The sequence below is a fragment of the Pseudorca crassidens genome, chromosome 4, assembly GCF_039906515.1.
Source record: "Pseudorca crassidens isolate mPseCra1 chromosome 4, mPseCra1.hap1, whole genome shotgun sequence".
In the NCBI taxonomy this organism is placed as follows: Eukaryota; Metazoa; Chordata; class Mammalia; order Artiodactyla; family Delphinidae; genus Pseudorca; species Pseudorca crassidens.
This window is the reverse complement of record NC_090299.1, coordinates 38,931,900-38,946,073: the sequence shown is the minus strand read 5'-3', so window position 1 is coordinate 38,946,073 and position 14,174 is coordinate 38,931,900. Positions and strand designations below refer to the sequence as shown.

Sequence of the window (14,174 nt, the reverse complement as noted above, 5' to 3'; positions counted from 1 at the left end):
CAGGCAAAATGAATGAACATAGGCCCTCACAGTACTCTCCCTAAATTATAATCGTAACATATATCGCACTGATGCTTACAGTCCGGTTGTATCAATTAACCTTTGCCAAATTGGTGCTGTAATGCAAACCACCCCAAAACTCACTGGCTTAAAACCACAAGCATGCATTCTCACTCCTGAGGGAGTTGGCTGGGCTGCACACAGGGGGCTGATGGGGCAGCTCTACTGCAGGTGTCTCTCGTCTTCCTCCTGGCACCAGCAGCTGGCTGGCCAGGGCATGTTCTTCTCGTGGCAAATAAAAAAAAAAAAAATCAAATTGCTAGGAAGTACACTCCCCCTACAAGGAGGCTATAGCAAGAATTGGATTCAGGGAAGAGTAAAGAATTGTAGTTAATCATTCAATCTTTCAAACAGGTTCACCTGCCCTGTTAGATCAGGAGCCCCTAGTGGGTTGGAAACAATGCCTGCTTCCATATCGCTTGCCCCTCTGCCTGGGGCTGGCAGCTGGTAGATATTCTCTGATGTTTGCCAAGGTCCAAAAGTCCTTCCCAACCTTTTCCTTTATAGCAGATGTTGGCAAACTATGACTGCAGGCCAAAGCTTGGCCTGGTTTTAGTGCCAACAGAGCAGTAAAAATACAAATGTTTGAAAAAAATTAAAAGAAGAATATTTAATGACCCATGAAAATTATATGAAATTCAAATGTCAGTGTCCATAAATAAAGTTTTATTGGGACACAACCACACCCATTTCTCTGTGTATCATCTATGGGTGCTTTAGAGCAAAATAGCATAGTTGGAGTTGCCATAGAGACTATATGTCCCCAAAAGCCTAAAACATTTACTCTCTTGCCTGTACAGAAACCATTCGCCGCCCCTGCTTCATAGGATAAAGGAACCAAGAAAGCCCCAGGAGGTGAATGTCGTGCCCAAGACGACAGAGTTATCAGCTTGATTAAGCCCAGTATTTATGTGGGGTTAATACTTCTCCCCTTTGTTTCCTAGTAATCGGAAGCCTGCGACACCCATGTGTCACTGATCTGGAGGCATCCCTCGCGGCAGCGCTTCATGACCCAGCGGCGCCCCGCCCAGTGAAGCCACCGTGGTGTCCAGCATGGCCGCGCTGCTCCTGGGCGCGGTGATGCTGGTGGTCCAGCTCCAGCTAGTGCCTTCCCGCCCCGCTGTGCCCGGGGCCGAGCTGGGCCAGCCGGAGCTTGTGAGGAAAGCGGCGACCTTGCAGGACGAGATCCGGGAAGGCGCGGCCCCCAACGGCTCCGCCCAGCAGCTGCCGCAGACCATTATCATCGGTGTGCGCAAGGGCGGCACACGCGCGCTACTGGAGATGCTCAGCCTGCATCCCGACGTGGCGGCCGCAGAGAACGAGGTGCACTTCTTCGATTGGGAGGAGCATTACAGCCAAGGCCTGGGCTGGTACCTCAGCCAGATGCCCTTCTCCTCCCCGCACCAGCTCACAGTGGAAAAGACCCCCGCGTACTTCACGTCGCCCAAAGTGCCTGAGCGGGTCCACAGCATGAACCCGTCCATCCGGCTGCTGCTCATCCTGCGGGACCCGTCAGAGCGCGTGCTGTCCGACTACACCCAAGTGTTCTACAACCACATGCAGAAGCACAAGCCCTACCCGTCCATCGAGGAGTTCCTGGTGCGTGATGGCCGGCTCAACGTGGACTACAAGGCTCTCAACCGCAGCCTGTATCACGTGCACATGCAGAACTGGCTTCGCTTCTTCTCGCTGCGCCGCATCCACATCGTGGACGGCGACCGCCTCATCAGGGACCCCTTCCCCGAGATCCAAAAGGTCGAGAGGTTCCTGAGGCTTTCGCCGCAGATCAATGCCTCGAACTTCTACTTTAACAAAACCAAGGGCTTTTACTGCCTGCGGGACAGCGGCCGGGACCGCTGCTTACACGAGTCCAAAGGCCGGGCGCACCCGCAAGTCGACCCCAAGCTCCTCAATAAACTGCATGAATATTTTCACGAGCCAAATAAGAAATTCTTCGAGCTTGTCGGCAGAACATTTGACTGGCACTGATTTGCGATAAGCTAGGCTCGGAACCTTTCCTATTGTAAGTTCTAGTGTACATCTAGGGGGGAAAGAGAATTTTAAAAGGGCATTTAAGCTATAATTTATTTGTAAAATCCATAAATTACTTCTGTACAGTATTAGATTCACAATTGCCATATATACTAGTTATATTTTTCTACTTGTTAAATTGAGGGCATTTTGTATTGTTTTTCATGGTTGTTAACATGTGTAATATGTCTCTATATGAAGGAACTAAAATATTTCACTGCAAAAAAAAAAAAATTCTGGACACGCTGTCTTTTTTTAATGTAATTAACTTGCCCCCAACTCAAGATAGCTGTCTGTGTTCACTCACTGCACATATTCCTTTATTACTTACTTAAAAAAAAAATGTTTTTCATAGCTGTTATACTCCTCTCCCATTCTCTCCCTTCTTCATTACCTTTTAAAAATTTTAATGGCTCGCTGTGGTCATCAGATTTATTTTTTTACTTGCATGGTGAGATTTCTCTTCATTGAGATCCCCTATTATTTTTGGAGGTGATAGTCTCACCCATGCCCAACTAAAGCAAGTACCTGAATGTGGATTTTAACCCCATGTAAACTCCAAGTGGACAAAGAAATTAAGCTGGAGAAGTAGTTACTAACCAGCAAGAGGCTTGCCTCCGAGAGTGCTTGCACTTACTTCTGACTGCAGCAATATGTGAAACTACAATAAAGGGAATTAAACCATTGGTCTTCAGAACGATCTTGGGGCTGTGTACTTTGCCCCAGGTGGCAGTGGGTCTCTGGAAAGCCACTTAGAATAGAAAAGAGGAATTGCAAAACCTATGCATGTCCCCATTTGTAAAAAGCTGACTAAAGTGGTAACTGTTTCCTTGAGTTGGGAGTCTATTAATCTATTTCCTTAAATATAAATATTATACTCCATATACTTTGAGACATAGGTGTATGTATGTTTAAAAATCAACTCTGGAGTCCTGAAGGTGAAAGGAAATTTAAACTCCCAAGGGTTGCAATTGAAAAGAGAAAAGTGCAAAGCAAATGGTGAAAGGTAAAGAATCCCTTGCACCTGCCTTGATAGGCCAGAGGCCCAATTTCAGTTTCACTTCTGCCCGGAACAACTGGGTTGTTAGAAGTGATAGAATAAGCCCTTCTGTGCCTCAGTTTTCTCATGCGTTCTTCATTCAGTCAGCCTTTTACAGAATTAAATAAATTGGATATTTTTTCTTATTATGAATGAAATAGACATTATATATAGGAACTCATTGAAATTCCCCCCAAGCAACCCCAGGAAGAAGGAATTATTACAGCAAGTTCAAAGAGGAAGAAATAGGCATGAAGAACATAAGGAACTCGCGCAAGTTCACACTGGCTATAAGCCAGAGCTCAGAGTCCACTTAAAGCCAAAGCACAGGGTTTTTGAGTTGGTTTTTTTTTTTTTTCCTACACAATTTTTTCTAAATTCAAATGGAAAGGCCCAGGCTCAGAGATAGTTCTTCCTGACATATTCCTTCCCTGGTGCCAAATGTCTTCCACCCCAAGAGGTGAGCCTGAGCCAGAGGAAGAGGGCAAGAATGAGCCTGAAGTTCTCTCAGCAGTGCTATCAGGGAAATGAGTCACCTTGGTTGTGCTTTGCAGCTGCACCCTGGCTTGAACTTAGCATGGCCCATGCCCCAGCCTGGGCCTTGCACAGACAGCAGAGAATGTCATCTCTCCTCCTTTATTAAGGTTGTCATTAAACAAACAACTCCCCAGAGGGTGTGGCAGAAATATAGCAGGTTTCCTGTTGACATGGTACTTTGCCATTTGCAGAGTGTTTCTCTCTGTAGCACATCATTGGATCTTACTTTTATCACACTCATTCAAGACTGAAAAAGTGAGAGGCTGGGCTTCCCTGGTGGTGCAGTGGTTGAGAGTCCGCCTGCCGATGCAGGGGACACAGGTTTGCGCCCCAATCTAGGAAGATCCCACATGCCACGGAGCGGCTAGGCCCGTGAGCCATGGCCGCTGAGCCTGCACGTCCGGAGCCTGTGCTCCGCAACGGGAGAGGCCATAACAGTGAGAGGCCCGCGTACCACAAAAAAAAAAAAAGAGAGAGACCAACAAAGGTGAAATTGAGTTATCAAGTTCGCCCAGGAATTGGCTGACAGAGTGGAGACTCCAGGGTGTGTTTTCTGACTCCTAAGAGGGTGCTCTTTGCAAAATACTTATGCATGTCTGTTCCCTGATAAGGATGGTGTGCGTAAAGCCTGCACTGTTGGGACAAAAGGTGGTGGGTGGGGCTGGAGGAGGGGAAGACCAAGCACTGGAGACACATCTAGCTGCTGCGGCTCACACAGCTGATGGTAGGGGATGATCCAGTTTAAAATGATCAGAAGGTATAAATTCAATAATTGTCGGTTTGGAGGTATGAGTCTTGACTAAAAATGCATTCATGGGGTCCACCATGGGCAAGGGGTCAAGGGTCAGATGAATATTTCTATTCATCTATTTATGGTACAACCCGAGCCAGCCATTTGGAAGAGATAAGCAGTAGGAGCCTGTCGCTCCAGACCTAGCCCAAGCACTTAGATCTCATCTGAGCTCTGTCAAATTCAGAGGAGGTCCTGCAGTAGACCACCTGCACAGAGAGACAAATGCAATGACTCGGGAGCCAGATGGGCACCTGACCCCTCTCCAAACACACCTAATACTAAGTCTGTTAACAAAGAGAGAGATGCTGAGGGAGTGAGGTTGCTGCCTGGACTGATCCAGGCTCAGGGGCAGCCTGGGGGCCTCTGGATGACAGCCTCCCAGAGGTGGCTGAGGGCAGTTGAGCAGGGCCTCAGCTATTATATTTGGAATAGTCACTTCACTTGATGCTTCTGAGTCAGGACAGCCCCCTCCCATCCTCCAGGAACTGGATAGTGCTGAAACCCTGGTAACACTTTGGTTATCAGCTCACAGCCTGAAAATTTGCCATTTTAGCAAAAATGATTATGTGCCTCTGAGCAGAGTGCCTTGCCCTTTCAATCCTGGGAGGCTGTACTCAGCAGAAGGGAGGTGTGAAGCAGAAGAGGCCATTGCTCAGGGTGCCTGCTGAGCAATGAGGTGGAATCAGAGATCACTGCCAAGAGTTCAGGTATGCATTAAAATTGTATTTTTCTTTCGAGCCCCTACTATGTGCTTAGCATGGTATTAAGATCTCAGGAGTAGGAAAATGTTAATGCAAGAACGAATAGACATTAACTGTTCTGTGTTTAAATTAAAAACGACAACAGCAATATGGAAGGGCTAGGAAGGCTGTTCTGTGTTTAAATTAAAAACAAAACAAAACAAACAAAAAGACACACATGGAATGGATGGAAAGGCTAGAAAGACAGGTAGTATTAACTGTGTGTAGACTGACCAGTGCAGTCATTCTCATTGAATTCAAGAACATCCCTGGGAGAAATCAACTAGCCCTGTGATAGAGAGGACTAAACTGGGCATAAGAAATGGACCTGCACTCATTGTTTTAGAATAAATAGAGGAATACTACTCACGGTAGGGGGATGGTTGCCCCAGAGATGGGGAATGTTGGAATTAAGGATCATACACAGAAAGTGAGAGATGACAGAGACATGTTTCATTACTCAGGAGTAGCAAGAGATGGGAAATCTTCCCGAAGGCTGCACGGCCAAGCTGTGAACCAGATCACTTACCTTGTGGGCCACAGGACCCTGTTCTTTCCACAGGAAGTCTTGGTGAAATTGCCATAGAGCTGGAGTACAGGAGGCAAAGGACATAACCAGAGCAGGGCATTCTGAACAAGGGCAGCTTGAGGAATCATGACAGTGGTGATAAAGAGGGGGAAGGAAGTAGAGAGATGCAGGCAAGAGACTGTCTATTGGTCATGGGAGTGAGTTAAGCACACTGGGAACTCACTCTGTGGCCTTGACATCTGCTTTCCAAGTGGTGGAAGCTTGCTTAGAAGGCACCCATGTGTCTCTGTCTCCTGTGCAGGTGTATCTATCATATAAAAATAACTACCATTTTTTGCATACCTGCTATGTGCTTGGCATTTGAAATAGGTTGCTTCTAATCCATGTGACAATTCTGAGAAGCAGGAAATGGCATAGTACTAATTGTACAAAGGAGGAAACTCAAACTCAGACACTAAAGGGCTTGCCCACGATGCCAGAGCCATTGATTGCCACAACTGGAATTTAGGGTCTAATGTCCACGCTCTGCTGCTTTGTAGTCTATGCAATTGTGGGACAGGGGAGGAAGAAATAAAGCATAGGCATCTGTCTATTAGGCAGAGCTTGGAAGAATGATGGGCATCCAGAATGCCAGGATGCACAGAGAGAGTTATATCAGATCACCTTCAAGCCAGGAGTGGCTGGGACCTGATACAAGGGACACATGATAAAGCATGTTCCTTACCGGCAGATATTCATTTAGAAAGTCTAAGCTTGAGCTAGAGACCAAAGCAACACAATGGAGCTCTCCAAATGGCAAGCAAGGGGTGAGGACCAAAGTTACAGACTGTCCCTGATTGAGATGCTTGACTGAAGTAATTTGATGTAAGAAATGGCCTTGGTTCTTCAGTTCATCCTGATATCAATATCTTTACTCCATTTTCCTCAAGTTTCCCAGTTAGGTGACCTGAGAGAAAAATCAAGTAGAGCCAGGAGACCTGGATGTGAATCCCACCTCTACCAATTTTTAGGTTCAAATTCTCAGAAGCTCAATTTCTCTCTCAATGTAAATGTGCTTAACTCTGTTTGGGGGAGAATTCAATGAGATAAGTAAAAACTGTAAAATCTGTGGGTATGTGGCTTAGTGGTTAAGAGCATTTAGAACTTTGGGAAGTAGACCAAAACTGGTTTTGAAACAGTCAGCAGGCACGCACTGCCTTGGTTTCTCCATCCATTTCCCAGCTTCAGGACTGTAGCCTTTGCTGTTGGTGCACCATCCAGAGCCCATTTACCAGGGAAGTGTCCCCATTCCCCACCATCAGAAGAGTTGGCTACTAAAAGCTCACCCTGTACTGTGTTCTGGAGCATTTCTCTCAGTTGTCAGCTGCTGCCTTCCCTGGAGGTACCTGGGAAGTTATGCCCACCCTTCTTTTCTACTCTCCTTGGGGTTGCCTGTGAGTAACACTTGATTGATGTGGGATGTGGAGTGGGGTCTTGGGGAAGCAGCTCAGATTCCTGGTCTCTGGGCAGGGCAACCTCTATGGTACAACTTATGCTCCAGAACTCCTCCTGGGATCAGGCTGAGGCTAGACTTCTGAAACCACACTTTTGCTTAGTTTCTTCTACTTTATCCTGTGCCCCTTGTTACCCATTTCTTCTGTAATCCCATTCTTAGTAAATGACTTGCCCAAGAATACAGGAATCCCCATCTCAGGTTTGCCTCTAGGGCATACAATCTAAGATAGTAAACTTGCATACATGTCTTATTCTCTCTATATTTCATATGAGTAATATGACCAGCCCACAGGGTTATTATAATTTTTCCAGTTAAATAACAGACAATAAGGAATGAGTCTGTTTTATCCTCTGACACATAAAAGAGCTAAATACAATAATAGACACAATTGTTACCAAGTATAATAGTTGTCTCTTCTTTGGCTTATCAGACTATCAACATAGTGTTCATGCATCAACATCAAACTTTAACTTCATGAAAGATTTCTGGTTCTCACAAATATAAGGGCATCACGCTATCTTATGTTACAGGATATCGTATCTCTATTGTTTGATAAGTATTTCATTTCGAGCTTGTGCATGAATGTTTTCTGCTCTTGGTTGCAACAACTTGGCACCTAGCACAGTGCCTGGCACATGGTAGACAGAAAGTACTTGTTTGTGAATTGAATTGTAATTCTAGCCCAGTTGTCAATCTGATGTGAAAATCCCCTCTACTATATCCCAGCTTCATGATCTGACCTCCTGGGAACACCTTCTGTGGGCCAGGCACTGCTAGCACTTCACAATATACTGCTTTATTTACTCCTTAGAAAACCCTAGGGAAATAATCAATCCAAGCTCATTGTTTTTTCCTTACCATCATATCCCCAGCAAATAGAACAATGCTTGACATAGGAGTTGCAGATATTTATTAACTAAATGAATCATTCTAATGCCCAAGCTCTCTCCACTATGCAGTACTATACAACCACACTTCCTGAATATAGCACTAGTGGAGAATCCAGTATTCTCTAAGGCAACCCATTACATCTCCAAATTGGCTACTAAAATTCACACTTCCTGTAACTAAATCTCTATTCCCGTAGCTTCCTCCAATAGAAATGAGTTTACCACAGGGCGTCATGGAGAACAAGCCTCATTCCACTTTTCCATATTGGCACACTGGATGAAACACTGGCCTTGGGTTCTGAAGTCCTGAACTTGGAGATTTTTCATAGCTATGTGACTTTGGGCAATTTCCCTAGCTTCTCTGAAATTCTGGTAACTTTCTGCAAAACAGGATAAATCATGCCTTCTTCACAGAGGTTCTATGAGTATTGCATGGTTAGTGACCAATGTATAAATATAAGAGATCATAATTCTATAAAAATTCATCTAATATTGAAAAGTAATTCAGATCTTATGACTGGTGTCATCCCTTATAGAGGCTAATGGGATAATTACTGAGTATTAATGAAAGCTGGGTGTGTATTATCTCACTTTATCTTTAGGTCAACCTCTGAGACAGATATTACTATTAACTTCATTCTATGGATGGGGAATCCAAAGCACAGAGATATTAAGTAATTTTCCCAAAGTCACATAGCTAGTAAATAGCAGTGTCAGATCTGTTCCCTGGGCTGTCTGTCTTCATGGCTAGCATACTTAACCTCCTGGCTACCCTACCTTTCAGTGCAAAAGAGAACCCTTTCTCCAACATATCTGCCCATGAAAAAGGCTAGAGCACAAAGAAGAAAAAAATAGAGATTAGGAACTTAAGATAAAAATCAGCAAAAAGACATAGTAGGCAGAATTCAAGAATGTCTTCCCAAGATTTCTAGCCCCTGGTGTACACACTCCATGTAATCTTCTCCTCTTCAATGTGAGCAGGACTTGTAAATAAGATGGGATGTATACCCTCTTGATTAGGTTATATTAATGGGATAATGGATAAGGATAATTAATAAGGATAATGGGATGTGACCTATCAGGTTATCTAAGACTCCAACTTAGCAGACTGGGGAGGGAGAGAGATTCTCCTACTAGTTTTGAAGAAGTTACCTGCTATGTGAGAGGGCTAGCAAGGGATTGCAGTGGCCAGCAATACTGAAAGTGTCCCTTAGCCAGCAACCAGCAAGGAAACAAAAGCTGTAGTCCTACAGTTGCAAAGTGTTCCAGCAAGCTGTGAGCTTGGAAGAGGGCCCCAAGTTCCAGATGAAAACACTTCTGGCTGAGACCTTGACTGTTGCCCAGTGAGGGCCTGCTTGGACTCCTGTTTTATGGAAACTGAGATAGTAGAAGTATGTTGGTTTAAGCTGCTGAGTTTGTAGTAATTTTTTATGTAATAGGAAACTAATACAAAAACTTAAATCTACTTTTTAGCGATCTTCTCAGTTTATACTCACTTTTCTATACTCTCTCTTGAAAACAAACAAAATGCATGACTTTTTGCTACCCAAGGAATACATGTCCATTATACGAAAATCAGCTTCTTCAAGTAAGATTATTCAGAAATAATCACTGTCAACATTTTGATTTGTATAGTTTCAGATTTTTCCAACACATGAATGTGTGTGTGTGTATTAAAAAATAAATTACATCTTTTTGATAACTCAGCAACCTGAGAGTAAACATCAGCTGATACCTATCTATTGATAGAGTTGAAATGGATCTTAGAAGTCATTTAAGCTAATCTTTTTGTTTTATGGAAGAAGGATGTGAGGTTTGGAGGAGTCAAGTCGCTGTTCATGCTGAATCTATATGAGAACTCAGAGCTACTTCCTAATACCTTCCACACTGTATGTTTGATGTCTAATCACTTGTCTAACTCCCCACCAGACAGTTTGCTCCCCAGGTGAAGGCCTGCACTTCCTATGAAACCAGTGCCTCACAGTGTTTTGCAGGAAGCTGATATCTAGGTGAGAGTGGCTGATTAAAGTTTTCATTTAGCGGTGCTTTTAGTGCAATGGGAAAAACAATAAAAGCTACATAGACGTGGTATTACAGTTACCTGTGGCTGTGTAGCAAACTACTCTAAAACTCAGTGGCCTAATGCAACAATTTATTATCACTCACGGTTCTGTGGGTGGCCAGTTCTTCTTTGGGTGCTCACCCAGTTGTAGTCAGATGGTGGCTAGGACTGAAGTTGCCTGAAGGCTGGACTGTGTTGGAGGTCCAAGATGGCTTCTTTCCTTACATGTTTGATGCCTCAGCTGGAATGACTAAAATGCCTGGGGGCTGGCTGGGCATCCTCCCCCCATACACACACACACACACACACCATGTGGCCAACTTGGGCTTCCTTATAGCATGATAGACTTAAGGTCATTGGTGGAATGTTTTATATGGTACCTGACTTTCCCATGAGAGTGATTGTTCTAGAAGAACGAAGTAAAAGTTGCAAGTGTTACATCATGAAACTACTGCTACATTGTGTTGTTCCAATGGGGCCAGCCCAGATTCTGTAGGAAAGTACTACATAAGGAGCTGAATAATAGGAGGTGTAGCTCACTGGGGGGACTGGCTCTCATGCTTGGTTGTTCCTTGACAATAAAATGGACAGAACACCTACTTAATGGATTTTTGGTCATATTTAAAAGGGAGATTAATATAGGTATGAGCTTTCATGAACCTTAGAGTCCATTATACAAATGTAAGCTATCATTATTACAAGTCCTTGGGCCTACTATGTAATTTCAGCAATTTTGACCTAAAGCATTTGCCTATTTTCAGTCCAATCTTTTGATCACATGTGTTGGTGTTAAGTGATTTTGCATGAATCATTTGTTCCATGTTGCTTATACTGTATTTTTATTATAGCCCAATGAAACCACATGAGAAAAAGATATACTTAGAACAAATTGTGGACTCTGGTCAGCAGGGAAAATTTTGTCCTCTAATGTAGGCAAACCTACAGAACATCTTAGAAAATCTGTCAAACACAAAAGAAAGTTGCTGAAAAAAAAAAAAGAAAGAAAGTTGCTGAGACATTTAACACTGCATATTAGAAACTGTGTATAACATTCAGAAAAGAATGCATGGCAGAGTCCATTTCTACTTTCTTTAATTTGGAAGTTCTATTTTTAATAACAATTTACATTTTCCACACAATTAAGGACTCCACCTCAGCTGTGATTTACATTTTTTTCCCCTCTGTTTATCTGTTTACCTGCTTCCCAGTAAGAAAACTAGGTTTTAAATCTTGACTTTAGTTGTGAGTAATACTAGACAAATTTGATTAACTATTTTAGAGGCTCAGTTTGCTCATATGTTAAATGGGAATAAGATTTTATTTAAGGAATTCTTAAGTAAAAGGCCAAGAGCACAGTCTTTTATTTACTTATCTTAAAGGCCAAGAGCACAGCCAGGTGCATAGTAGGCATTCACACATGTGCATTCATTGTTCTTTTCACGAATGTTTTTTTTTTAATTTATTTTATTTTATTATTTTTTATTTATTTATTTTTTTATGTGGTACACAGGCCTCTCACTGTTGTGGCCTCTCCCGTTGCGGAGCACAGGCTCCGGACGTGCAGGCTCAGCGGCCATGGCTCATGGGTACAGCCGCTCCGCGGCATGTGGGATCTTCCCGGACCGGGGCACAAACCCGTGTCCCCTGCACCGGCAGGTGGACTCTCAACCACTGCGCCACCAGGGAAGCCCCATTGTTCTTTTAATACCCTCTTTGTGGACCCCTCCAAAGGGTCTGCAATAAAGAACTGGCTTTTGGAATAGAACAGCCCTTGGGGTATCACTGCCCAGTATGAACATCAAGGGCAACACATCCAAAATCAGTGAGAACTTGTTGTGCCTCTAAACATAAACATTCACATAAATCCAGGCCACTGACAAGCAAACAAAGCTTTTGAGACAATTATCTGAATAATAAAAGTCTATTTGTTTTCCTGAAATATTCAAATAATGAAGAAGATAAGTTTGAATGGCCTCTTTGTTTCTTTCTTTTCTATACATGACAGATGCAGATTAAAGGTAATTTAGAAAGAAAATATAGTCCACTAAATAGTTTGTAAATTTACCTGTTTTGATAAAGAAGGCTCCTAACTATTTGCCAAGGACATAAAATGACTGTTTTTCAATTAACTGTCATTTCTCTCATCTGTACCAAAATCATTCCTTTAAAATCCAGTTTCTCCCATCTCCCAATGTACAGTGTCCTGCTTAGTTCCCCCCACCCCCCGACCCAGGGGGTATGGCAAATTTGAAAAGGAAACTGGAAAGGGTTTTAAATTTCAAGGGATATTTTAGCCATGACCATCTATTTATTAAAGTCCAGTCTTACTCTCGTTCACAATCACCAAATGGTAGAAACAACTCAAGTGTCCATAAACAGATTACTGGATAAATGAATGTGGTCTATCCATACAATGAAAATTTATTCAGCCGTGGAAACAAATGAATCCTGATGAATGCTACAACATGGATGAACCTTGAAAGCTTTATGCTGACTGAAATAAACCAGACACAAAAGAACAAATATTGTATGATTCCAATTATATGAAATAACTAGAATGGCCAAATTCAGAGAGACAGAAAGTAAATTAGAGGTGATCAGGGGCTGAAGAGAGAGGGGGAAATGAAGAATTGTTATTTAATAAACATAAAATTTCCAATGGGGTAATGACGAAGTTTTGGAAATAGACAGTGGTGGCTGATGTACATTTTGAATTTAATTAAAGCTCCTGAATTGTATACTTAAGATGGTTAAAATTTATGTTTTGTTATATTTCTTACCATATATATATATATATATATACACACACAGATATAGATATAGATACATATAGAAAAGGACACAAATCCAACCTTAGGTTCTATATTAACTTTTTACTTAATTGCAAGCAAGTCAGCTATGTTCCTAATTCATCTGCAGTTTATGCAGAAGGACCTTCATAAAGTGTTAACTTCACGCGTCACCAACAATTGCATGACAATTCTAGTTTCCAATCACTGCATTATTTATCAGTTTATAGATGGAAAATAAACATGATACTTAATGTAAAGCAGACCTAATTACCCCCACTTTTCATGTACCTAACTTATGACTTATCTTCAGACAAAATAAACTATTTACAGTTCTAATTTAAGCTACTGTACACAGTTTTCAATTCCTCCCATCCTGAGAAGTACATTACTGCCTCTAAAATGTATTGTTCCCATCCTGAGAAGTACATTACTGCCTCTCTAAATTGTATTGTTCCCAATCTACCTGTGAAATGTTCAACATCACAAACTTGGGGTCTCAGCATCATCAGTCAGGTCTCTCTGGAGTGAAAATTAGCCCATGACTCTGTCAGCTCTGTTTGACAAAAATTTCCCTTAATGAGTTGAGCCTAACTGACCAAACAGTTGGAAATAAATGATAAAAAAAAAAAAAAGCTCCTTAGCAAGCAAAAGCAGATGATGTATGTAATCAGAGTGTCTGCCTTGTATAGGAACGGGTTGTTCACCTACATGTGGATTTAGGTCAAGCCAGAAGACCCATCAAGGTGCTTATATTTGCTTCCTATGGAAGCTATAACAAATTAGTGTAAACTTAATTAATTGTTTAAGACAATGTGTATTTATTATCTCAAAGTTCTGGAACTCAGAAGTCCAAAATCAGTCTCAGTGAGCTAGAATCAAACTGTGGTCAAGGACCCATTCCTTCTGAAGGTTTGAGGGGAAAATCCATTTAATTTTCTTTTCTAGCTTCTAGAGACTGTCCTCATTCCCTGACGAGCAGGCCCATATCACCTCACCTTTTATTCAGGTGATCTCTGCTTCCTTCTTACAAGGGTCCTTGTGATGACATTGGGTCCACCCAGATAATGGGTCCACCCAGATAACCCAGGATAATCTCCTCATCTCAAGATTTTTAACTTAATCACATCCACAAAGTCACTTTGCTGTGGAAGGTGACATATTCACAGACTCTGGAGGATTAGGGTGTGGACATCTTTGGGGGTCATT

At 42.5% G+C, this 14,174-nt stretch overlaps 1 protein-coding gene across 6 annotated transcripts in view; it reads left to right on the top strand.

Moving 5' to 3' along the window:
- HS3ST1 (heparan sulfate-glucosamine 3-sulfotransferase 1) overlaps nucleotides 1-14,174 on the top strand; it is a 63,160-nt gene that overhangs the window by 28,245 nt on the left and 20,741 nt on the right. For 5 of the 6 annotated variants that reach the window (XM_067735523.1, XM_067735522.1, XM_067735526.1 and 2 more), the window contains exon 2: nucleotides 1,005-2,919. The exons of the other annotated variant lie outside the window; for it this stretch is intronic. In XM_067735523.1, coding sequence (XP_067591624.1) covers nucleotides 1,114-2,049 — 936 coding nt within the window. In that variant the 5' untranslated portion in view covers nucleotides 1,005-1,113 and the 3' untranslated portion in view covers nucleotides 2,050-2,919. Of the gene's footprint in view, nucleotides 1-1,004; nucleotides 2,920-14,174 lie in introns of those variants that run through there. 6 annotated transcript variants of the gene reach the window in all.